A 27379-nucleotide genomic window follows, 5' to 3' on the forward strand; every position below is an offset into this window, starting at 1 on the left:
AACCACTTGAACTTGAATCTAAATGATTGCCATCTCCAAGTAAATCAAGGTTGCTTAATGAATAACATTGTTCAGGGAATTATGACAGTTCTGCCGTTTCTTTGCGGGCAAGGTCGCGGTATATACTATGTAGTGTTATTAGCACGCAAATCTGCGAAATTTCGTAGAAGGCAATATTTTGAACTTGACGGGGCATTAAAGAGACTATCTTTTGTACCAGGTCTTTAGGTTTGGAGGTCATAGTAAGTCGTGATGTAGATTTTCTTGGTGGTGCATAGAATTTAAATTGATGTCAAAAATCATGATAATGCTATTACTGTTTCTGGTCGGTAAAGTTAGTTTTTTGTTATGCACGAGACATTATTATTTCTGTTGATAAAAATGGGGAATGCTTAAGTTAGGAAGCCTGGAGAAGCAATCAGAAGTGTTTATCTTGAAGGTTATTTTTCTATGAATTTTCTCCTCGTTTCATTTTCCTCTACTTTGCCTAGAAATATTTTGAAAATAAAATTAAGTTAGAAACATTCTAGGAGGTACACATTTGGATTTGAAATTGATTGTATGTTTTGCCCTTATAAATAACTCTTAATGCTTATCCTGAACTGTGAGGAAAAAAGTGTGAACCCACAGATTTTAATTACACAATTAATTCTCAAAATTATAACATTAATTTTGTTCATCCGGTTTTTGTTATTTATAACCATGAATCATTAACTGTTGACCTGCGTTCATATTTTGACCCGAGACAAAAAAGAAATTGGCAGAACCATGAGATGGGATAATGAATTTAAAATACTCCGCATTTTTTCACGACAACGTCAACTTTTTAAGGATTTTTGACCCTTTTGCCGACTATGTATTCCTACAAGCACGAGCTGAGCACGTAAATGTCGGTCCTGCGCCTGATCTCTCTTTGGTCGTATCGGATTGCCGTCCCATCGTTCTATGAGAGTGAAGGAATAGTGAGTGCTGCACCTGTGTCTGCGTAAATGAAAAAAATCCTGAAATACAGTGCGGTATATAGGCGATTCAACGATTGATCGATTGCACAGCTCGGCTTTTGACTTAACCACGAGCTCTTACATGGGAAAAAAACTAACATTGATATATCTAATTGACCCATTAACGTGACTTTTTCCAGTTAAATACAGCATCAAGCTAAAAAAACATAAAATGAATCCAGATCATGTAATCATGTCACCTTCATGACAATACCTATCAATTACAGTAAAATGATTCAGACTTAATATCAACAATTCATCACGCTATATGTAACTACTCTTAGAGTAGCCGCACAGTCGCACACTGCAAACTTTTAGTCGGGCGACAGTTTGTTAGGACTCATAAATCAGTATTAAGATGAATGGCAGTAGGCACAGTTCAAAGATCAGGTATTTAGCCGGTAGGGCTGCGGGATTGTTTTAAAGAGTTACCACGGCCTACGAAGGAACATGATGGGTTTTAGTCAGTAAAAGTTTGACACTCCCTCACTGTTTTTTTTTTTTTATTATTATTTTATTACATAGGAACAGCAAACAGCCAGAATATACAGTATACAGCAGAAATAAAAACATGCATAATTAAAATTAACAATATTCTAGCCCAAAACACTGTTCACAAATAAACAAAAGTATAAAAAACATAAAAATACGCTAGGATAACTTACACTAGGTACAAATTAACTTAAGAAGGTACTTAATTATACTTATCTCTCTATATACTTAAATACTAAAACATCTAGACATGTGAAAACTAAGCTCAGCGGGCAATATTTAGCTAGAGGAGAGTTCCTTAAGAATAAGTCCCTTGAACCTATTGAGTGAGCATGCAAAAATGTCTATATGTTCAAAGGACCTATTATAGGAGTCAACCATTCTGCGGATGGGTGAACGTAAGCCAGAGTTTGAGTGACTAACACCCACTGCGAATAGTGTTCTCGCTCGAACCCTGCGTCTGTGTATTGTTCTGGGAACAGCATAACACAGCATATTAGATAACTCGATGCAGTCGAATTTATTATTCACAATATTAAATAGAGTTATCGCTTCTAGATACCTGCGTCTGTTTTCAAGTGTCTCGATTTTGTACTTGCTGAGTAATTCTTCATACGTTAAGTATTGACCAGAGCATCTATAATGCATTGCTCGTAGGAATTTGCTTTGAACAGACTCAATAGATAATTGTAATGTACTTTTTGTAATATGGACACCAGATGGTAACAGCGTACTCGAGTTGAGATCGAATTAACGATTTGTATAGGCAAATATAAGAAGAGGACTTCCTAAAATCTACTGTAGAGCGCATGATGAATCCATATAGTTGGTATGCTTTATTTACAATTTTACCTATATGTAAGTCTAGACAGAGCTTGGAGTCCAAAATAACTCCAAGATCACGAATAGATGTTAATTTGTTCAGAGGGGCATCGCACAGCATGTATCTATAGTCTAAAATGTTTTTATTTTTGGTAAACGTTATGCAGTTGCATTTAGGTACTGTTGTTAACCAACAGCGGGAGGAGTCATTTGATGATTCCCCATAAATAGGTACTTATCCGGTATCAGACCGACTGAAAACTTTGATTCGAATCAAGATTAAAAAAAACCTACCATTGTATCAACTGTTGTCCGACTGTTTAGTCTGCAGTGTGGCCAGTATGCAGATACTCTTAATACCATCACGCTACACATTGTAGGTACTCTTAGTCACCAAAGTAATTGTCGTAAAAAATCAACCTACAATTTATCATTGTTTTCTCACTGAATGACGTCACATTTAATTAAACCTTCATAATTAACTTGAGTTTTATAAAAAGTGTCGGTAATTTTAGGAAAACAAAAAGCTTGTAATTGGCTTGGTATGGTTATTATCAGGCTTCTTGTTTCTGAAACAAAAACGTCTTCATGCTTTTAATTAGAGACTGAGAAACTACAGCTGTAATATCGAAACCATCTATCTATATCTGGAATAACAAAAATGACTACTTATTGATCGTTTACTCTTGTTAAAAAAATTATGTAATTAATAGATAAAAATCTTCCACATGCTCTCACAAAAATCCAGACATACCAATAGAAGCGTATCCCGTCTTTTGATCGCAAGCAACAGACTTTTACTGACCAAAACCTACATGTTTTAACTTTTCAGTTTTTATGTACCAGGGCCATGGTCATTCTTTCGAACAATCCCCCAGCCCCAACACGTGCCGAGATGGCCAGAATCGTTCAAGTCTAAAACCTTCCTTCTAATATCTATCGCCAGGATGGATGAGTTCTTTACAAAATATTAAAGTAATTTTCCCTTAAATTTCAGTTGGATGCCCAGCAGCGTTACACCTTATTCCAGCGTGGTCTCTGGGAGGCAGCTCAGCAGATACCCCGTGGTGGGCTCCGAGACTTCGCCACTTATAGGCAGCTGAGGTTGCTCTCCATCATTGGACCTGCTGCCTTGCCGCCTGATCAGTTGGATAGGGTGAGTTTTTCAAAAAATTTGTTTCTGTAGGTACATCTAAACGCAGATTTTGCCAGGGCATTACCCAGCTGCCTATCTTTTTACTGCTAGCTAAAATAGTCTCGTGCTAGTAAAAAGTTTTATCATAGACAAGATAAATATTTTTGCAAGCACGAATCTGTATACATTGTGGTAATTTTAGACTATATTAACGTTTATATGATATTAACTTCTTTAACCAATTACAAACTCGTGTATAATAGTTCGACACGGTCATGTTATGTTTTGGCAACGATACCCAGTTACAAATTATATAGATACTTGTGTGACTTTTAATCAGAAAATAATACTAAAATCAGATTGACATTTCGTGTTAAGCTACTGATAAATTAAAAGAAACAGATAACAAATAATAACAATGGATTCCGAATGTTTCATACATATGCCACCTAATTATACCAAAAACATATCTTAACAGTATCTAACAAAACACTATCAACTTCCAGTACAACCGAATAATCAACGACATGCTGGCAGTCTACAACACAGCCGAAGTGTGCGCCTACAACGAGCCTTTCAAGTGCGGTCTACACTTACAACCAGAGTTACAGTTCATCATGTCGCACTCGAGGGACTGGGACGAGCTGCAGCATATCTGGACTGAGTGGAGAAGAAATACTGGGAGGAGGATCAGGGATCTGTATGAGCAGCTTGTGGATCTGACTAATCAGGCTGCTAGGTTGAATAGTGAGTACTTTATTTGACAACGTAATTACATATTAACATACTTAATTACAAGATTTAAAAGAAGTATTAATATTAAAGCTAAAAACTTACTACGCTCTGTTGATTGGAAGCGTGCCCAACACGCTGGCAGCCAGCTGAAAACGCCTACCACTTTTACTAAGACTTGTTGCGCGGTAATGTCGTGCTCTAAAGATTTTGATAGGCGCTTGAAATTGTAGAGAATTTAAAAGAATAAGTTTTAAGACATTTTTGCATTTTTCAGATTTCACGGACGCCTCTGCTTACTGGATGTTCCCTTATGAAACCAACAACATGAGACAGGAAGTCGATGAAGTTTGGGAACAGGTAAAAACTCTTTAACCCTTATTAATCAGCAAACACTTATTCACAAGTCTGTTCACAACTGTGTTTCTGAACATTCACGCCTGTTTAAATTGTATACTTAATCATCCCTTTAAGATGGCATTATCTTACCATCACTATCACAAAAATAAATCTTAAATATTTTTTTACCTTTTCATTAAAGTGTCACTATTTAAAAATTTCAACCTATTTATTTCCAGATCAAGCCTCTCTACGAGCTCCTCCACGCCTACGTCCGCCGTCGTCTCCGGGAAGCGTACGGCCCTGAGCGCATCTCCCGTTCTGCGCCCATCCCGGCTCACATCCTCGGAGACATGTGGGGACAGAGCTGGTCGGGAATCGTGCCCGTCACGCTGCCGTACCCGGGGAAGAACTTAGTGGATGTCACGCCAGAGATGGCGCAACAGGTAATGGATGTGTGGTTTGAAGAATTGATAGTGGTTTTGGGTAGCTCAAGGAATTGAAGAAATGTAAATAAAAAAATCACAGTAAAGATTACATTAGCAATATACAGTTACAAATATTAGCTACTGACCAAGAAAGTGTATGTAGTGTATTATTTGATTTTACTTCATGATACATAGATTATGAAATAATTATCAGGTAATACGGTAGTTCTTTTGAACCGCCCCACCTTAATCCTGCACTGTTTTTTTAATGTAACATAAACTATTATAGAGCTTTATGGATTAAAAGCCAGGGCTCTTGAAGAATAGAATCCACTGTCAACTTTGATAGACTTGCATCATAGGAATATGACCTATGATTTCAAGAATCTTATAAAATATCTTGCCTAATTCCAGGGCTACACCCCCCTAACAATCTTCCAACTAGCCGAGGAGTTCTTCGTGTCGATGAACATGTCAGCCATGCCTCAGGACTTCTGGGCTCTGAGCGCGCTGCAGCAGCCGGGTGATCGACACATACACTGCCAACCTTCAGCGTGGGACTTTTGTAATAGACATGATTATAGGTGAGGATGAACTGGTTATATTTGAAGAAGTTCTCGTGGTATTGAATTGACATTGCGATTAATTCCTTCACAAAGAGTTCTATGTTTGTGAGGAAACTAATCCTTATTTTTTATATCTGCAGCTTAAGACAGTTCTGGTCTGTGTGGAAATGATTTAAACGTTCACAAGTGCATTAAAATATGTGTTCATATTAGTTTTAATATTCTATAGATGTCGTTTTGACAAGAATAATATTTGAAAGGACAAAATGTTTCCTATTCAGGTTCAATGTTGTTTATGTAATTGGCCTAGGACCTCAAAAAACTGTACTTATATCGAAATCTACAAAAACATAACTCTCGTTTTCAGAATCAAAATGTGCACGCACGTTGACATGAAGGACTTGATAACAGCGCATCATGAGATGGCGCACGTTGAGTACTTCCTCGCATACAGGAACCTTCCCAAAGTCTTCAGAGATGGTGCCAACCCAGGTTTGTTGACTTTGATACCTGCCTTTCAAAGACCAGTCCAGATGGATCTGATTTACGAAGGGATGTGAATAGCTTTTCATATAGTTAATTTATCGACTCCTGTGAAACTGGATAGGGACTGTGTGTGAAACTGGATAAGTAAAAAAAAATCTTTAGTGGACCGTGTATTTTAAGGGATATGAGAAGACAGCTAGACCCAGTAGAAATGGCAATGCAGACATGTGAAGAAATTATAGAAATACGGCATGGATGTAAATAAAATTATCAACGATTACAATATTTTGATACCAAGCATGTTGCACACAAGTAGATATAAAGATGTAAGTAAAATATTGATTCAATCACGTCTACTTTCCTCATAGGAAGATTATGATTTACCAATATTTTCCGGTATAAAAGCTATCAGTTACAGCACATATCGATCAATATGTACGATCGCATTAATCTTAAGTATAGGAAAACCTATGTCTTGCTCATATGGTTGCTTTCACTAGTAAATATCAACCATATTCTTTTAATGTTAGAAAATTAAAAACCTATGTCTGTTTTTGTTCGCTGTAATTTGTTTTGTCGAAAGAAACTAGTCGCATAAAAATATTAACTACACTGCTTTTTATCCTGAATGCTATGATGAACATTTTTAAGGATTTAGAGATATATATAGGAGGAGGCTATACTTCTCGCGTCGTTAGCTGAATATGTTTAATGCTGGCATACCCACTCTTTGTCAGTTTTAATATTTAGGTACACGTGATCCAAGATTTTTAACGAACTCAAAATTCTGCGTACAGGTAGATAAACCCACCGCCACACGATAAAAAGATAATTTAATTAAAGTATTAATAAAACACAACTTAAAACAAAAAAAAACAACATTTAATTTCCATCTAACACTCTAGTAACAGAACAGTAAAAACAGCACAGCACTCACAAACGCCATCTGTTGGTAGTTGTGTGCAACGCCGGAGTTACACAGGTCTGTGTTGCAAGTGCAGTATGTGACGAATAGGTCACCGTTGCCGACGACGCGCCGACAGGATTGACCTTGGATCTGGTCTTCGGCTAGGTAGCCGCATTGACGGACAACCCGTGTCTTGCCGTAGACTGCGGAGAAGAATTTTGTGAGAAAAGTCATACTGAATGACAAGAGCTGCGTGCATGCTCATCGAAATAATTAATCTTACTACGAACTTGAGATTATGAGGATTTTATGAGGCAAAACATATAAAACATATTACTATACTAATGTAGTTGCTGGGGATAAGATAGAGAAAAAGAGATATGTAGAATTTTATTTGCGAAATCGTTTTACAGCTGCTCATCTGATCTCAGATCCCAGATTACGCTACGATTACGCAAAAATGATCACCTAAATGATTAAGTACCTCCTCTGAGGTGATTATAATGTTAATATCAATAACAACACTCACTCTCCATCTTGATAGATCTGCAGAAGGTTGGCTCCAAAGTTGGTTCTAAGTGTTCTGGCGGGTCCCTCAAGGAACAGTTGATGATACCCAGACTGAAGGAATCGAATTCTTCTCCGCAACGAGGATCGTATGCGCTGTTGCAGTCATAGCATAAGATCGAAGAGGCTAAAATTAGAGAGACTTACATGATTGAGATTGAAATATATTAGTACAATAGAAAGCACCCTGTGAGTTTTGCTTTAGCTGATACTTGCAAAGATCAGGTCGACATTTTGACTATGAATGTTTTAAAGGACAGATTTCGGTCAACTGTGTGATGAGATTCAAAGGCGAGGAATGAACATTTAGAAAAGATGATCTAAGTAACGTATACAAAAAGGAAGACCTACTGTCTTTTCACCACAAAATACAAACAATATTATATTGCACTACATGTTCTACTTTATGGAAACGTTGAAGTACTGATTTGTGATGTAATAATAATCCACTTGTTAGGCCTTTCCAGTTGATTACCAAATATCCCATAAGCTTATCAGTGAAAGAAGCTAAACGAAAGGAAAAAGACGCCCTATTACTTTCAGTAGAATTTGAGTCAAGTTCAGGTACTTGCGGTCAGTAATCCAATTTCGTTGTACATTGTACGGTTTCACGTACCGTCTGACCGCTGTGACCTATATAGAAATCAATGGATTTGGGACATTGTATTTTGATAATGAAAATTCTGTAATCTTCTCGTTTCCTATGAAGAATTTATGAAATCGAAATACTGCTCGTTAGTTTACTAGCCACTAGAGGGAGCTACTTTCTGCTAAAATAAAAATGTGCTAATGTATCTACAGTGTAGAAATTATTTAAAACATTGTGGTATGGTCATTAGGAATATCGATTTTTTAGGGAGTCTTAAGTCTTAGTAAAACCAGAATACATCGTCAGCCGCATAATATGTAGATCAATTGTAAAATATTTGGAACTTGGGCCTTTCGGATATACCTACCTCTATCTATATCAACGGAATCGTTTAATCAAAATCACGAAATAATTTACAACCAAAACGTTGTTTGAGCTCAAAAACATTACGAGGAGTCCAATAATGAAATTGTACATAAAAGAGGCAGGAAGATTGTTATATAGAACATACATCTGAAGAAAGAAAAATATAAATCGGGATAAAACAAAAGTGAATCACACAGATGACAAACAAACAAAACTCACCATATTGAACACAATATAACAAACTGACGGTTAACACCACAAGAGAAATTGACAAGGGCTGCATTATCGAGCCCTTAGAGACTCCGAACACTAGACGTGGTGGAAGGGAACTGAATTACATGCGTATAACGAAACGTAATTAGATTAGTGAGTGGACTAGATATGGTATAAGAATGAAAAGAATCTATAAGGGTGGAATATTCAGTTCTTTATGAAACTGATTAATGTAATGGAGATTATTTTGATCATGCTAATAATAAATACGGCAATGGCGGACAGGTTCAGGATGTGAATTTGTGAAAAATTTCGATATTATAGAGAATGTGAAAGTTATGGATTGATGTTCAATAAAAGGAATCTCGTCATCAAGTAGTTCTGCGTCATTGAGATATTTTACTTTTTGATAACAGGGTACGCGTTGTATAACATAAGTAAACTCGAAAGGTTATTTTATAAAACTCAATCCTACATACATCTTCTTCTTAGAAGCAGACAGGAGGAAGAAAATTACTCTCATCCTAAAATTCGGGGTCGGTGCGATGTCTTCCGCTTCCCTTGACACTCGTCATACTTAAGCTTACTTCCTTCTTAGTCATGTCATCTTTCAGGAAATCCGTCCATCTTTTCTTAGGTCATTTTTTAAATCCTACATACGTCTATTACTAACACAAATAACATGCTTGTCATTTCATATCTAAATGCCGTCTATATCTTCAATCTCAACAGCATGTTCAACAAAGCCGGTGTATTACTTAATCCAACATTTATCCAAGATACGAGTAACTACACAATAGTTAAATAACTTGACTGTCTTACATATTACATAATAATTAAATCTAAACTGAAGTGGCTTTCTTACGAAATGTTGGCGCTGCGTGTTGGGAAATTATATGAATAGAGGTAAAATTGTAACGTACGTTTGAGATGGCTCTTGAGAAACTTCGTACGTGGACATAAAGCAGAGATATGTATATAATGTTAATGTGACTGAAGTGACTGCTACCTAGTACCTTTATAATCATAATGTAATGGATTTTATAGATGAAATGTAAGAAAAGCCATGATGGAAACTGGAAAGGAAACGTGTATGCCAAGAGGCGTCTTCTGGGAATAATACAAAATTGTAGGTCAAAAAGACCTCAAAATTGAGAAATGAGACGTCAAAATTATTGTTACAAACAATATTATTACCATTTGTGGCGATTTTATTTGAAAAACAAGTCTATAATAACAATAATCTATAAATTAAAAGCTTTACTATGAAGAATTTCATATAATTTACCTCAAGGTGTTTCTAACATTGCGGATTTCTATCGCCGTTTAAGTGATACACAACACAAAGTTACCCGTAACCTGTTTCGTAATGGAAGTATTCCTGCTTTCACAAATACGCTGCTAGGCTTCCAAAACAAAACAAATTAAATTTTACACTTATTTTGATTTTTTATTCAAAACAAGAAATATAAACTTCAAACGTTTATAAAATCTTCTAATTATTCCTAATCTGAATTGTAAAGAAACTACATAAATGAGTAGAAAACAAAATTGCACATTTCACAGTCGCGCGCGCTGTAGGAAATTCACGGAAATTAATGCTAACGATTACGGAGCTCTGTTACGCAACTCACGCGCATCTTACTGCGTGCGTCGTGTATAACTGATCTATAGCACCTGGATGAGACACGAACATATTTATATTGATGGAATTTTTACTCATAAATATTTTGTTTTTCATTTAAATATGTAAACCTCATCGTTCTTTTAATCCACCTGTGGTGAATCAAAATAGACCAATCATACGTTACGTGCATAGCCGACTTCTGACACCACGTTATATTTTATTTACACTTTTTTCTCCTTTTTTAATTTTTAGTTTTTTTTTTAACTTAAAAAAAAGAAAATTTCAATTTGCATTACTAAGAAAGAAGAGCTAAATAAAAAAGTTTTATTTAAGTAGATAAGAAAAAAATTAGTCTTAAAAAGTAAAAATCTTGCTAGCTTTTAAGATGCTGAAGCCACATCTAGTCTTACCAACATCCATGTACTCAAACACTTTATTTTTTGGTCGTCTAACTTGCGCGAGCGCACATCGGGGTCAAGTTCAAGCTGCGCCAGATTCGTTGCTAAGAAATACGTAATGTCATGGTTCCGTATTTATTGTGACTTACATTTTCTATAGATCAACACTTATTAATATTTAAATAGTGATTCATCAGTTTTGGGCCTTATGATTATGTAAATGACGTTTGGAGAAATATTGATACGGTTCTGTAGTGATTTTAATAAGGTCTAAGAATATATTTTGAATTTTTTTGATATTTAGAGACTTTGTAAAGGATTATATGTGCTATCATTTTGCCAGAAGAAAATTTATTATTCTGATAAATACATTTTATGACCGTAAAATATGGTTACCACATAAAATTAATTTATAAGCACATGAAAGTAGAAAGTTTTTATTTGAAATACTTATGCAATTACGCAACTCGTAAATATTTTTGAAATGCGTTTCGAGTGCAAAATTAATAATCACTTTCTTCATGAATATGTTTATAATTATTTTGATCGATTATTTCACATTGCGTAAAAAAATGTGAATTTAGTCTTCAGTATTAATAAATCCTAATACCAACATGGCCGCAGTAGTAGTATTTTCTTTTAATATCTGAGTTTATCTCATTTTTTTGCTAAGCTCCATTCATCTCGACTTTTGTTCATTTTACTTTCATTATATGATATTTCTATTAATTTAAATTAATTAATATTTAATTACATCACCAATATTTCCAAGATAGGCTATTCAGAAAGCATAGTCGCGGGTTAAACCTAGTAATCGATACGAATACTGGATTTTATTTCCGCCATTTTGTTGCGCGCGAGTTTATCAATCGGGAGCAGGTTAACATCCGCGTGTCGCTTTCACCCGGCGCGTGCGCATTGCATCTCGCATTGTTATTTCTAACTATTATTGATTAGTTTATACCTCCTTTTATTATAGGGTTATTATAAATTCAATTGGTTAATATAATGTAGTTAATGTTACTAAATTAATATTAAAGTTTTTAGGAGTTTATTTATTTTCAATCAAATATGTTGACAAATTTAAAGAAACACCAGTAAAAATGGAAATATGTGGCTTATTTTTTTTAAAAATATTTTTTTTGTTTATTTGCAATATTGTATTTTCTCTGTAATGTTACATGGATCAGATCTTCTTCTTTATTCGGTAGTTATCTTATTAATTATCACCGCTTTATTATTTATAATTCAATTTAAAATCTCTACTCCAAGATAATCTTATCTCACAAAGCCACAACATATAAATACAGATCTCAATAGCCAGATTACTTACAAAACAGAAGCTTAGTTGCATAACCCTCTTTTTATTACCCGGTGTCGGAAGTCACCCATATTTGGCGGCACGCAGTGTATCTCTCGCATACAGAGCACATTGTTTGCGTCTGCGCAGCCATGTGATTCGTTATTTTTGTGGCTTTTGAATGCTAACGTCGTAATGATGTTAAAGCTAAGTTTTTGTTGTGGTTTTTCTTGGTGCTCTAGAAAATTGTTGCAGAGATGTGAGGAGCTGTTGAAATTATGTGGATGACATGATTGTAGATAAAGAAATCATCGTGAATGGATAAGTGATGGCCTTGAATACTTTCAGGCTAAATTTTACACCATCTAATAAAGTATAATTTACGTACTTACTTCCCAAAAAAATAACTCAATTATTATCGCAGTTATTTTATCAGAATGTTCATAAAATAAGTGTCTTATCTATTATTATCACCTATAGACACCGCATACAGCTAAAATAAGATAATTTAATAAAATTTATATTTCTTTGACTATAGTTCGGCCATTCAGAGAATGCGTTCCTGACACGTCGCGATTGAACTGACGACGTAACTACATTCATTGATTATTGATATAATAATGTTGTTTTAATGCTCCTCAATTGTTAAAACGGTAAACAACCAGCAAAAATATTTTTATCGTAACTGCAACGCCATTGCAAAGTTACGTCGTCAGTTCAATCGCGACGTGTCAGGAACGCATTCTCTGAATGGCCGAACTATAAGAAATCGAGTCTAAAGCTTCAAATTTTGCAGAGGCTTGCGATCAATTATTTGCTGACGATTAAATAATTTCACATCGTTACTATTATATCCTACTACGCTTCTTGACGATAATTCTCTATCATTAAAGTGCTTGGCTAATCCAGTACATTCCGATACCTGTTCCAAATACATAACACGGTTACATAATATTTATTGACACATTAAACGCGTATAAGGTATCAGGAATCTATGATATTCTGTAGGAACTATTCCGGTTTATTTTTGTATCACTTACATAGTATCACTTTCCCTTCACTAGTTCCTGCTTTTATTATTAGTTAGAGTTACTAGAACTTTGTGGACAGGCCCGCCGTAAGCGGGCGTGCATGGCGTGCACCGCACGCGGGCGGCACGTCCTAGGGGGCGGCAAATCGAAATATATTTTTACCAATTATTTCATTTCAATATTTCCGAAAACAGCAATAGCGCTAAGAATATTACTTACACTGCCGGTTTCAGTAGCATCTGTTGAAAAATCACTTTCAAAATAAAACATTTTTTAAAACTATTTAAGATCAATAATGCTCCAGCAGAGACTAAGTAATTTAGCTATAGTTTCAATCACGGACGTCAGTAGCGGCGTAAAGGGGAGGCGGGGCGGTCCGCCCCGGGTACCACGTCTAGGGGGCGCCATCTCGGTCGGCACATATCTGCACGACCAGGATGGCACGGGCAAAAGGGACCATCCACGGAGAGTGCTTTTGTAATCTGCAAAGCCTAGGTTCACTACCAGTCGCAGTGCAGGTCCGAGACACGCATCGCCACGGGACTGAGCGACACAGTCCGACTGTCAACCCTCTCCCCTCTGAATTCTTTAAAGTTAGAAAAAAAGCGCTCGCTTCGCTCGCGGTTCTTTCTTTGCATGTTTTAATTTATTCTGCGCTTACTTTTTCAGTCCTCCAAAAAGTTGAGGCACCGAAGTGACAAAAATCACTGGTGCTTGCTTCAGTCACGGTTTCTTTGGGTACTTTTGTGTCCCAAAACTCAAAAAATTTTGCTCTCGCTACGCTCGCGGCTTTTCCAATTTACCTATAGTGCTTTTTTTTACCGCTTTGGGTACTTTTGTGCCCCAAAACTCAAAAAATTTCGCGCTCGCTACGCTCGCGGCTTTTCCAATTAACCTATAGTGCTCTTCTTTAACCGCTTTGGGTACTTTTGTGTCCCAAAACTCAAAAAAATTCGCGCTCGCTACGCTCGCGGCTTTTCCAATTTACCTACAGTGCTTTTCTTTAACCGCTTTGGGTACTTTTGTGTCCCAAAACTCAAAAAAGTTCGCGCTCGTTACGCTCGCGGCTTTTCCAATTTACCTATAGTGCTTTTTTTTACCGCTTTGGGTACTTTTGTGCCCCAAAACTCAAAAAATTTCGCGCTCGCTACGCTCGCGGCTTTTCCAATTTATCTATAGTGCTTTACTTTAACCGCTTTGGGTACTTTTGTGTCCCAAAACTCAAAAAAATTCGCGCTCGCTACGCTCGCGGCTTTTCCAATTTACCTATAGTGCTTTTCTTTAACCGCTTTGGGTACTTTTGTGTCCCAAAACTCAAAAAATTTCGCGCTCGCTGCGCTCGCGGCTTTTTCCGATACTTTCTTTTAATTTGCTGGGGTATTTTTGTGTGCTTAACGATTTTTTAATTTTTGACAAAGCCCAGTATAATATGTAGTTGTAGGGCGGCATAATCAGTTTTGCACGCGGGCGAACAAACTGCTAGCGGCGGGCCTGTTTGTGGAACTGAGGTAGAACTGTGACTTTTACTTGTGTTATGAATTGATTAATTAAAATTGATGAATGAAAAATTGTGCTGAACTTTTAGAGTTTATGTTGAGCTTTTGTAGGTACCTATTCAGATTTTTTGGAGGTAGGATTCTAGGATTTGATTTGCCTGCTAAAGTACTTTGAAGAGTTCCTTCGCTAAACATTACGAGAAAAATGCCATGACAAAATATTGTTATCATCTTTCACATTTCGTACAGTTCCTGTCAGAATCTACATACACAAATCAAGTACCTTTGACAAAAAAAAAAGTATAATAAAGTATAACTCGTAGAGCAACTTATTTTCGTGGAGACATTTACCACCAAGTCTATAAAACCTTCTATAAAAAATTCTAACCCTCCGATAAAAACCTGAAACATAATATACCTAGAACAGCCGTTCCACCAGCGATCACTTCAATAAAACTAGTCTAGTACTAATTAGCGCATTTTTCAAGTTACGATGTTTCTTTGTTTCGTAACCACATTGTTTACGGCCTAGTTGCAAGCGAGATACCATTGTTTCATCAAATACCTTTGTTGCCAAACTTATCTGAAGTTTCTGGTACAATCGGTGGAACACGGAGTAAGAAAAGATGAGCGGAGATACTTACCATAATGCAGGTAGGTCAGGCACCTTCTTTTAGGTGAAATTCACACGGTTTGCAGGACCAAAACGATCAGTTACGAGTGAAATAACGAGGTGTTCAGGACAGACATCAACGGTATAATATAAAACGATCGGGTCCAAAAAAAAGGCGTATAAGGGCAAAAATAGTAACGTTCCTCGTCCTTCACTCACCCGCATTTTGGCTATGGCACCTCCGTTTGATATTTTGTTCTACAATCGGTGGAATTATATCTTCACGGTGTTGAAAGCAATCGTGGAAGGTAATTTCGTATGTGATGGATTGGCGGAAGATGGTAATGACGGCAAGAGTGTATTGTTAAGACTAATAATGAAGGCTGTCTTTGGGTCTCATTTAACTGTCAGTCTTGGTGACGGAATTAATACCTGTGAAAGAATAGGCATAAAAATACAAAAATTGTGTTAAAAAAGAAGGCTCATTTGATCAATTTGTAGAAATAAAATCCGTCTAAAAACGCTTATTGTCTTCAGTCAGTTTGTGATTCACTTTAAAAGGCTGGTTGAGGTATCTTTTAAGAATCTTCACTCTTCATAATTATGACTTTTCTATTCAAGTCATATACTGGCCATCCATTTACCACGCAGTTTTATATAATTATTTGTTTACCCTTTCTATAAATTATGGAATCAAGTGTTACTTTGCAGAAATCTATGACATAAAATTTTAACCTGATGTTAAATGTTATGTGGGACCTTTGGGGTATTACAATATCCTGCATCCAATAACCTTGATTCATCGTCTCTCGGAATAAATGCAATATATTTTTCCTAAAATAATATTTACCTACCCTTTTTCGTCACCAGGTTTCCACGAGGCCATCGGCGAGACGATTGCTCTCTCCGTCTCTTCACCTCGCCATCTCCAGACCCTCGGCCTAGTCCAACGCTCAGTGGACGACACAGCTCACGACATCAACTACCTCTTCACTCAAGCTATGGATAAACTGGCCTTCCTGCCGTTTGCGCTCGTCATGGACAAGTGGAGATGGGACGTGTTCACTGGAGATGTGAGAAAGGAGCAGTATAATTGCCATTGGTGGAGATTGAGGTTTGTATAATCTTATTTTGGTTTGAATACAAATATATGATAAGGTATGTGTAAGTTAAGATATGACTTCTTTAGTTGTGACACTAATAGACAAGGTAATGCAAGTAAATTATGGGAGGGTCTGTCCACCAATAGATTTTCCTAAGGAATACGACCTTCAAGAAAAGTGTCCATGTCCATGCTTGGCAACAATTGGTTGACTCTCCATTGGACAGCCATCTGATCGTTTTATATTTTCAATATAAAGACGCAAAATAAAGCCACGAACATGTTTTGGTTGCATTGTCAGAGGTTAACTCCAAGATGCCAATTTCAATTAAAAATCCAAAAATAAAGAGCACTTTTCCAACATCAAAACAAATCAATACAACTTCCCAATACAGCAATCAGATCATAATCTGCATGGCATAACACATAATGGGCTATAAGATGGTACGCAGTAATTCTGCGCATCGGCCGTGCAGTTGAGTAACCGTCACCCTCAGCTGGTTGTTACGGCAGACGCTGGTTATCTTGACCATCTTTGTAGTGGGACTGCTTTTTCTGTGGGTGGGCGAATTTTCTTGGTCGGAAAATTTAAATCAGAAGAAGTTTAGAAAATCTTTGACTTTCTTTATAAATAAAACATAGTTAAAAGAATGGAGAGTAGAAACAGACTTTAATTATTTTGGAAATGCATATCAGGGTTGAAAAAAATGATTTTGAAAGAAGAATAGGTTCACAATAAATGCACATAAAACAGCGGAGCATTATGGGAGGTTGTGAGAAAAATGAAAATATAAATCTGCGATATTTTTTGCTCTAAGAAATAGAATAATTACTTTTTAAGCTTTGTCAGCCTCCCTATTTGCCATACATGTTTTTATATCTTTAAGATTGTAACACCTATATCTCCATAACAAGTTTCTTATAAGTACCTATCAACTTATAAGTAGGATGACCTGTATTTTGCTACACATTCAGGATTTAATTACGATGTATTACTATAAAAAGGTAGGTATGAGTATATTTACATAATATTTACATTAACTTTAAAATTTTTAAATAAACTTATATATATATACAACTTAAAACTAATACAGGGCATCAAAAAATTGCTCCTCATCGCTGTCACTGGATAATGTACCCGAAAGGCTGGCAGCATTGCCACGTTGGATGGCAATGCTCAACCTCTGTGCGAAATAAAAGCTTTATATCTTTTTAATCGCTTCTCTATTCCCATTATTGATAAACACATACAGTGTAATGAATGCACTTCCAAAGAATCTGCATCATGAATGCTATAAACACGCACAAAAACTAAATTAAAATCACTTCACACTACATACATCAATTATGCATTACATTTTAACTTCAACTAACCAGCCCGCTCATTATTAGTTAGATAATTCCAGTTCACTCACGCAACTACATGACATAATGTTAACGGTCCGACGAACAGTTAAAATATTCGTTTACTTGTATTTTCTAGGTCAAAATAGTAAATTATGAAGTCATTTTTTCATTCTAATCAATCATCAAGTGTGCGATAAATGAGATTTGTTTTATGTTGCACGTATTATGTATTTTTATATAAGGTTTACATGCCTTGTAGCAGATAGTTACCAGAGCTTCTGCATATTTTTTTGGGAGGGAAAATGCTCTTATTTAGAATTTCAAATGTAGTTTTTAGACCAGCTCTGCCCAAAAGCCAGCTTCTGTATGTCTTTTCACTGTAGGCGAAGTAGGTTTTTGAAAATGTCATCGTATTACTTTTATATTTTTTATGTTTTAGCAGCCTCCCCATATCTCCTTTTTGACAGATTCAATCACTAACAAAATCCTGTATAATTGCGACTCTAAGCCCTAAGCACCAAATAATTACAAAAAGATCAAACCACATAGATTCTATAGTCCAAAAAAAACATTAACTCTAGAAAAGTAATTTCTGATAATGATTTAATAAAAGAAAACAATTGAATTTCGCAAAGCTAATAATCAAAAACAAAAGACAGCCATAGCAATAGCCATCGGTTGCAAGAACGCAAATGAACTGGTTCAAACCGCGATGGGATTGCACGCCGGCCTTGACTCGCTAACGGGTTCATATCTCCTATGAAAGTAAGAGTCGTTTGTGCCATAAGCGGTAGCGGGTAGTACTTGTTTATGTTTGGATGAAAATGAAGTATGACACCTGGACCAGGAAGAGAATGATGTGGCGTGATAATCGTATCTGTTTATTGCATGCAGTGTAGACTACTTTTATCTAGGGAGAAATTAGGTAATTAGTAGGCAGGTTGTAATTAGTCATATTTAACAAAGATTCTCTATTTTATCGACGATTAAAAAAAAAGTCAATTTAATATTGTCAGGGTAATGAAAACAAACTCAAGGTAATAAATACTGTGGGGGCTGATTTTTAAACAGTATTAGTAGATTGTTTACCTAATGTCATCAATGTCTTGTAATAAATATTATTGTGATCATCTTGTATAAGTCACAAAAGGACAACCCGCTATCGCCCGTGAACATACTCTCCTTCCCAAAACGTACTATGTTACAGAATGCATTTCTGATATTATGTAAGTTCAAAATCTCGAGTTAACCAATTGACCTTATTTCTGTTAATAACACACTTATGTTGATATTACACAGCTTTTAATGTGCCTATGTTACAAATGAGTACCTTCGACAATGTCAAGATTAGGAAAGAATTTCGATCGAGTGTGTTGTAAATAAATAAATGTTTGCTAAAGTTAATAACTTAATTTGTTGTTTCTATATATGGCCAATTTTAGAAAACAAATATTATTTTAATAAAGAATGATGATAGACTGACAATTATTTATTTAACAATCTAGATGTACCCATAATATGTATTGTGATATAAGAAGTAAGATTAATTGATAGTCGTAAGTAACGAAAACATTTATTTTTCCCTCAGGGAGCAGTATCAAGGCATCAAGCCTCCCGTCCTTCGTTCCGAGCTGGACTTCGACCCTGGTTCCAAGTACCACATTCCGGCCAACATCCCGTACATAAGGTAAGTCCAACCTAGTGTACATTATTGTCAAATTACAACTCTATGGCATCGGTCTTAGTTGAACGGGTTGAAGGACCAATATTTTTGAATTGGTCCTTTTATCACTGAATTTAATTTGGATCAAGTTTTTAATTGAAATTGGTCTCAGAATTGCGAGTTTTATTTTAATTAATTGTCATTTATTGTGCAAATCGCCTGATATAAAATAACTTATGATTGGTTCACCGGCTATAAGATTATGTTAAGAAATGTATTGGTTCACAGCTCATTTTATTGTATTCCGGTTGTATAATGTTTCAGTCATTATTATTTTATCTCGATGACATTTAGGAGACCTATCTGTCTTTGGAAACTTTCTTTTGTTTTAAGTGTCAGATTTTTTGTAAGAAGTTATCTAAACAATAACACGCAAGAAGAGTTGGCGTTTTGGGTGCTTTTTTGTTTTGATGTAAGAAAAATGCCTATTAAAATATAATTATGTGGGAAATAAAATAAGTTTTTCATGCAAGTTATCAGAATTGAGATGTTATGGGCGCTCTTCAAGTAATCGAGTGAAGTTTATGTTATTAATGGTGATATCTTACTTAAAGTAAGTACAGTTGCATAACATTAAATTCATAGTTAAAATGATTTAATTTGATTCCGGCCACATTTCTAACATAAAAAATGGTTGAAATGAAATAACTAACTTAAGACTTTAAGACCTATCTATAAAGCCTAAACCATTTACTTCTCAAACACACAAATACTAAGCATTGCACAATAGTATTACACCATTCCTTTTAGGGCTAAATGGTCAGCCTCGGTCTACAATGGTGAATGTGCCGCGATTTGTGTCGTGCAGTGTAATTCATGTCCGATACAGTTTAGACTGCAGAACTACCGGCGTTCACACGGTATTGCGAGATACAATTTAGGGCTAGATTATTGGATATGTTATGTTTGAATACTAGCAGGATAACTTAGAGATAGACATATGATAATGTATTAAAGATATTTTGAATATAATTAATGTTTTCAGACTACGTTTGGGGCTTACGTACCTAGTTATTAGCAGTTCTGAGTTCTTACTGATAACTTACTCCTAGATACTAATTGTATAAAAACAATGTTTTGGGAAGATATGAAAACTTTGGATGATGATTTTCTTCTACAGTGTCCGTTGCCGTTAATTTCTTGTAAACTAAGCCCATTCTTTTGTTTACGATGCCCAAGTTATTGTATCGTAAACAAAAGAATTCAGTCGTTGCAATATGTGTATTCCTATCACTTGGTATTGTAAAACTGCGTGCGTTTGTCGGTCTGTCTATTCAAGATAAACTTAAAAATATCTACTCGAATTTTCATGCAATTTTCACCGACACACAGATTGAATCATGCGAAATTTCTAGATATTATACATACCTGCACTATACACGGGGTGCACCCGCTTCAGGCAGCTAGTTAAACAATAATAGAAAGTGTAAAACCAAAACAGTATTTCTCTTAACTCATTGGTTATCCGGGGATGAATAAAGTTAAGTCGACGTTACCCGATAGAGTAAGTTATGTAACTATTACGTAAGTGCCGCGGTTTCCTTAATGACACTGCAGTTATTTGCAGGAAGTTAACTCTACGTGTGCAGTGCGGTTTTTGGGTGACTAAAGTTTATAACTGTTTGATAAAGGTCTAGCCTGTTGTGTCTTTTTGTATGTATGTGAATATTTTTATCGTCTGTGCAAAAAGGAGGAGGGTCTCAATTTATCGGATCTTTTTCCCTTTTTTTTTTCGAAAGTATAATTTGGTACACAGTGTCTAGAAGCTTTGTAAAGTAGTCTTAGTAAGAATATTTTATATTTTAATCCGGTCTTCGTGAGTAGTTAATTCTGGACGCGGAACCTAGGGTAGTAATTACCATTACCAATTAATTACATAAATAGATGTTGTAACCATTTGGGTTGTATATCAAGGTGTCAAGGTTCAAATTACAAAAGTGACATCTTTTAGGCGTAACACTTAATTAAAAATAAATAAGAAAATGTAATAAATTATTTTTTTACGAAATGATTGGAAAATATGACGACCTTGACTCTGAAGAATTCTGATAATTGGTGGGATCTATATATAGACTTCTAAAAAATGCTCATGATCTGATAATATTTTTATATGTTTATTTATTTTCATGGTAAAAGAAACTGAAGAAAGAAAAGAAAGAGTTTTTTTTTTCTAAGATATTATGTGCGTATAGACTAATTAGTCATACTTATGCCATACCACGAAATTATTAAAGTTATAGTGCAGCATAGCTTTAAATTATATTTTTTAATTAACATGATTATTGTTTGTTCTTAAGTATTTTCTTATTCGTCTTCCGCATTCTATTTTAATAGAGTAAGTAAATAGTATTTTATCCCAATTATTTCTTCGGAATGAATTTTCATGAAATGCAATAAAAACTGTAAAATTAATAATATTAAAATGGTAAATCTAAATTTTGATTTTGATGAATTAACTTATTCGAGTGTAAACGATACATACTTAATACCTAAATTGTTTTCTTTACCCAAAGGTAACATAAGGAACTCGTATTTTGCAACTTATCTTTAACCCACGATGTCAGAGGTCCACATAATTACAGACAGAGGTCAAATTAATGAACACCTCACCTCATTAGGTACTACATAACATACAAGTATTTCGACGAGATTTCCATACATTGGCCCATAATTGCGAGCAAAATCAGCGTTCTCGTAAAAACTTAGAGTAATGATAGCATCAGTGTTTCTCAAGGCGTATTGTCATTTCGCATGATATGTATCTCTGAACATGTAGGTTGGTGAAAGTTTAAAAACTTCATAATATGAATAATTTTTGGATTTTGTTATGTGTATGTGTATTTGTAGTTTGTTTCAATTTTGTTCTCGTAGGAGATGATGATCTCATCTTTATTTGTATTTCGAATACGCGTTTTTATATGTGGTCAGTATTTTTTATTTGTTCAAGTCTTAACAATGAGGTTCAATCAAGAGTTTATGTGCATATTTTTGTGGTCTTTGAAGAGGTAGAGATTTTTTGCTTTGATATTATTTTCTAGAAAGAATAAATAATTGACTTTACTTTTTTCCGGTTGGCAAGTCATGGTTGTAAGAAATTCTGTGTTCATTTCTAGTTAATTATGAAAGTGCATAGTAATACCTATCGTAATATCTGTGTTCAATAAGTTTCTGCCGTAATCCTGAGTTTATAAGTTATTGCAGTAATAAAACGAGTACATAAGTATCATTTATATCACCTTTTAATACTTTCGTTACTATTTACATCGTCACAGGTACATAGCAGTCACAATCATTATTTTATATTAAAAAACAAACAATTACTAAACAAGATAACACTTTAAAGCTAAAGAAAAAATAAAGAGATCAGTTCTTTAATGGTGGTGGTGGTCCTCTAGGCCTCCCTCGTAACCCCCTTCTAGTCCTCCATGACCGCCCTCCTCGAGTCCTCCGCCAACGCTCGCGCCCTCGCCATGGAACTCATGATGAGACTCCTCGTGGTGTTCATGCTGCACAATTGGCACGTGCACCTTCACGGGGTAGGGCACATGCTTCTCAACGTGGTAGGGCACGTGCTTCTCAATATGCACGGGGTAAGGCCTGTCAACAGGGATCTTAACAGGGTAAGGCACCTTCTTCTCTACTGGGTAAGGAATCACTTTCTCGACTGGGTAAGGTATCGGTACGTGCACTTTGACAGGTACTGGCACTGGTTTATCGACGTGCACGGGCACTGGGTTATCGACATGCACCTTAACGGGGTAAGGCACGGGTTTCTCTACTGGGTAAGGTACAGGCTTCTCAACTGGTACAGGCACAGGCTTCTCAACGTGTACGGGTACTGGACGATCGACTTCCACCTTTACTGGGTAGTGGATAACTTTTTCGACGGGGTATGGTACTGGCACCTTGACTGGTACTTTCACGGGGAACGGCACTTTCTTTTCTACGGGGTAGGGGTGTGGTACGTGCACCTTGACTGGGACGGGCACATGCTTCTCGACGGGGTAGGGGACGTGTTCATACACTTTCACTGGGACGGGGTTATCGACGTGAACTTTCACGGGAACAGGCACGTGTTTCGTCACTGGGTACGGCTTAGGGATGTATTCGGGTACTTTGATGTATTCCTTGACTGGGAAGTGAACGGTTTTGACGACGGGGTAGGGCTGTGGTACGTGTACTTTGACTGGGTATGGCACCTTCTTCTCCACTGGGTAGGGGATGTGTTTTTCTACGGGGTAAGGCACGGGAACTTTCTTGACGACAGTGATGGTTTTGTGTACATGTTCCTCGTGGCCGATGTGGTGTCCTTCATCACCTCCTCCGCTGGAGCCTCCGAGGTCATGTCCGTAGGAGGCTCCGTGGATGTCGCCACCTCCAAAGTCTCCGCCTCCGAAGTCTCCGTGGTCACCGTAGTACTCCGAGAGTCCTCTCTTGTCTTGTCTCTTTGTTTCCTCCGCGGCTTTAGGTTCAGCCTTACTGTCCTTCTCTGCCTTCTCCTCTGCCGTGGCCAGGCTTATCGCCACGGCCAGGATTAAGGAAGACCTCTGAAACGAACAAATATAACATTGCATTAATTTATGCTGCATTAACAACGTTAGTATATGTGCACAGTTTATCTATGCAAAGTGTTTTCACCAAGGAGATTCACCATGACTAATTTTATACAGCACCGATCAGAAACGGTATTAAAATTACATAGGAAACGCTAAATGAAAAGGGAAATTAACTTATACCAGTGAAATCTAGCTGGAAGTAAACACAAGAACTTTCCGAGCATTGTGGGACAAGTCATAACGACTAGTTATGCGAATAAGGAAACTGGTTTATGTAATATTGATCTAGTAACGCGTCATTCACTTAGATAATTTGATTAATTACATATTTGCTACACTATAATACGAGACGAAACAATGGGGATCGATAATCGAGAACATGAATCGTTTGATCGTTTTTTTCGGAACTCCTTGGTCACATGAAAAAAAAACACTTAGGACACTTTACTCGAACTGCACACACATATATCACTTTATCACTATTTTTATTGTACTGACCAATAGCTTCATTTTCGCTTAGCCCGTTGTTCAGCGAAGTTACGCCGTGAGTGTATTTCAAACACGCCAGTTACCACGTTTTATACCTCATGCAAGTAGTTTCGTATGTATGAATGTTGCAAACGCTTTCGCTGGTGTGCGTGACGTTTGTGTGTGTGAGTGTTGGTTTTTTAAGAAGATGGGATGAGGTGGTGTATCGTTGATTGATGAATTGGTTCGTGTAAGTGGGTCGGCGGAGAAAGACAAAGATTTTCATTTGTTTTTTACGAACGAACTCCTGGGTCCGAAATTAGGTTATGTATATTTTTTATGCTTTTTGCCCAAAAGAAAATAATAATAAAATAAATTAATAGTAAATTAAATGTTAAACAATTAATCTAAATTATAAATACAATCAATATAAATTATTAATACCGATATCGGCCACATATATTTTTTTATTTTTTTTTTGTATTTATTTTTACCTAATGTTGGTTTCTTAAGAAATCTGAAAAGATTGATGAAGAAAATCCGAAGAAATTGCTTGAAGAAGCAGACCTGCTGTTAGTGGATTAGAACAAATGGTGTGATCCATTTCTGTCGTAGGCGTTTGCGTATGCGCGTATTTTTAGGTAAACTTACTACGCTACGTTACTATAATAATGTTTAATGTAATATTAATAACATAATGAGCAGCAATACCTAACAATACCTAAGTGCAAACGGCCTAACGATAATAATACTGATCTCATTGTTTTATCTTCATCTATTAAAGTTATTCCACTGTAGTACTACAATATTTACACTACAATATATCCGTAAATACACATAATTGTCAAGAGATGTGTATTGATAAAATAAGTGTTTTTTTTTGTTGGATTTTTGCTATGGAAACCCCATAAAAACCCCAAACATTCAATCATTCAACTGATGTATGTTACGCATATGACATTATGTTTTAATGGTAAATAGCTCAGCTGATTTGAATTAAATTTGGCATAAGAAGAAAGATTGGCCTATTGCCTTCAACTAGCTGTTTTTCAGCGGTTGTACTCGCGTCCCTTAGGAACCACGGCCCACATCGGGATTACAATATATATAGAACTCTATGCTACTCGGGAAGAGTGTACTTTTCCAACATTGAAAAAAGTTTTCTTATCTGCACAGTAGTTTCGGAGACTTTCGGGTTTGATTGTAACAACGAAAATAACGTCTTATTAGTACCTCCCTATTATATTAGAATATGTAGATATAGGGTACATTAGGGGATCATTCAGTATTTTTTATTGTTCTGAGTGTAAGAAAGGGAAATAGCTATACAATAAGTTATTCGTCTTGTTAAACTAGCATTCTTGACACGCATCCAACCAATCAGAGCAGAGCTTGCCATAACATCAGACAGGTCGTAAATTATTGTGTTATTATCGATTCACGCCTAATATTATTGTTGAATAATTAAGTATGTAGTTCACCGAAATGGTGGCTTCAATCTATATGTAAAAAATATTGCTAATAGATAATCATCCTTATTTCATCTGCTTATTTTCCACAGTGGTTAAGATGACAGACTCTTAATTGCTGCCTAAAGTCTTTGATTTTTAATAAAATAATATGTAGACTCCAGAGACCACTAAATATTATCTTGAAGTTGAAACCAACATTATTGTATTCTACGATAAGCAAGCGATAGACACACACACACTTCGATTGTATTTGAACTAAAATTGACTTCTAAAAACACAAAAAATTGCGGATGTTTAGATCACCATCGACTTTTAGCTCGATGATCTATCTGAAAGCTCAGAAACCCACATTTTAGGAGAAATAACAAATTACAGTTTAGAAAAAAAAACAATGTTTATGATTCTCACAGAGTTCAAAGATAGACATCTTGCGAGAACAGGAAGAAATGTCAATCGATTACGTAAACTGCCAATACAAATCACCATTAATTGATCTAACGGTACATCAATATGCCGCCAGCATCTTAAGTTGACCCAAACGTGGAGATAGTTTAAATGATTCTATTATTTTCAGTAAAATAGCAACATCGTAAGTATCAACTTTTACATTTTTTGGCTTTGTAGAATTTATTAACGCCCACTTCGGTTTTCATATTCTTTTATGAAAATGTAATAAAAAGGTTTTGTATAAAAGAAGTTTGTACCTTTCCTTAAAAAATAAACCTTTGACTGAAAAACCACTTTGGGTTATTAAAATAGATAAAGTGTTAACGCTGTTAAGATAATACAGCTCACCTCAAATACACCCAATGGGCAAGACGTTTTTTTTATTTTATTGAAACAATAAATATATTAAACAAAAACAAATCGCCACAATCAGAATGACTACCCACACAAAAATATTACTTCAGTACCCTAAACTAAACTACTAGCAATAACCATTTAATCACCACAAATTTCACCACCGCAATAATGGTAAAGAAACATTAATTTTTATCACAAAAACTGGGTCAGTTTAGCTATCCGAAGGTTTTCCCATTCACTTAAGGCTTATGTTTCAATAAATTGATTGCTTTTTCTTACTTTCGTTCAGTACAAGTGGTTTGCCTTGAGATCACCATGTATGGGTCGGCCCTTGACGCTTCATGCGCGGTTGAGTTCATTGAACTCGATGTGTGTTCGTGAAAGAAAATACTGCAGAGCAGTGATCGAATTCTGAAATAGATTAAGTGGCTTTAGGTGTAGATTTATTTAATACTTACAGGTATTTTGTGAAAAACGAGTAGGAAAATGAGAATTTTCAGGAAAAAAGTATTTTTTCTCTTCTCATACGAAAATTACGTGCTTTGCGTGAAAAATTCACTATCCTATTTTCAGTTACGTTCAGATCTGTTTTCTTAAATACGTAAGAGTTTTTTTATCTAAATCTAAAACAAAAACCCGCGTACTCATACATTTATAATTGCAGCTTGCTGCAAAAAACCGCTTGGGTAGGTATAGATCAAATTAGTTACGCGAGCTATTAAAAAACCGTAACGAATGTTTAGACAGGAAATATTCGAAAGCGGTCTAATGGCTAAAATAATAATATATTGTGACCTTG

At 35.8% G+C, this 27379-nt stretch overlaps 3 protein-coding genes across 3 annotated transcripts in view; 1 reads left to right on the forward strand and 2 right to left on the reverse strand.

The window, feature by feature from the left end:
* Positions 1 to 27379, forward strand: part of LOC124631666 (angiotensin-converting enzyme) — a 158302-nt gene that overhangs the window by 11538 nt on the left and 119385 nt on the right. Inside the window, exons 2-9 of the mRNA XM_047166168.1 lie at positions 3313 to 3471; positions 3957 to 4197; positions 4460 to 4542; positions 4761 to 4967; positions 5364 to 5533; positions 5883 to 6007; positions 15979 to 16222; positions 19146 to 19244. Coding sequence (XP_047022124.1) covers positions 3313 to 3471; positions 3957 to 4197; positions 4460 to 4542; positions 4761 to 4967; positions 5364 to 5533; positions 5883 to 6007; positions 15979 to 16222; positions 19146 to 19244 — 1328 coding nt within the window. The remainder of the gene's footprint in view (positions 1 to 3312; positions 3472 to 3956; positions 4198 to 4459; positions 4543 to 4760; positions 4968 to 5363; positions 5534 to 5882; positions 6008 to 15978; positions 16223 to 19145; positions 19245 to 27379) is intronic.
* On the reverse strand, positions 6862 to 8982 carry LOC124631670. Its single transcript, XM_047166172.1, has 3 exons — positions 8650 to 8982; positions 7438 to 7602; positions 6862 to 7111 (listed from the first exon to the last, which is right to left on the reverse strand). Exons 1-3 carry the CDS (start codon positions 8711 to 8713, stop codon positions 6903 to 6905), a joined length of 438 nt encoding a protein of 145 aa, XP_047022128.1. The 5' UTR covers positions 8714 to 8982; the 3' UTR covers positions 6862 to 6902.
* LOC124631667 (proline-rich protein 4-like) lies at positions 22498 to 24389 on the reverse strand. The gene is made up of 2 exons (XM_047166169.1): positions 24335 to 24389; positions 22498 to 23827 (listed from the first exon to the last, which is right to left on the reverse strand). Exons 1-2 carry the CDS (start codon positions 24344 to 24346, stop codon positions 22652 to 22654), a joined length of 1188 nt encoding a protein of 395 aa, XP_047022125.1. The 5' UTR covers positions 24347 to 24389; the 3' UTR covers positions 22498 to 22651.

Source organism: Helicoverpa zea, chromosome 7, assembly GCF_022581195.2.
Source record: "Helicoverpa zea isolate HzStark_Cry1AcR chromosome 7, ilHelZeax1.1, whole genome shotgun sequence".
NCBI classification, from domain to species: domain Eukaryota; kingdom Metazoa; phylum Arthropoda; class Insecta; order Lepidoptera; family Noctuidae; genus Helicoverpa; species Helicoverpa zea.

Bases quoted from the DNA above. Each gene is read 5' to 3' on its own strand.
- LOC124631670 (XM_047166172.1), bottom strand. From the start codon at position 8,713: ATGCAGCCCTTGTCAATTTCTCTTGTGGTGTTAACCGTCAGTTTGTTA. The intron at 7,603-8,649 runs GTGAGTTTTGTT...CTCTAATTTTAG, and splicing joins GTTATATTGTGTTCAATATG to CCTCTTCGATCTTATGCTAT. The intron at 7,112-7,437 runs GTGAGTGTTGTT...TCTTCTCCGCAG, and splicing joins CAGATCTATCAAGATGGAGA to TCTACGGCAAGACACGGGTT.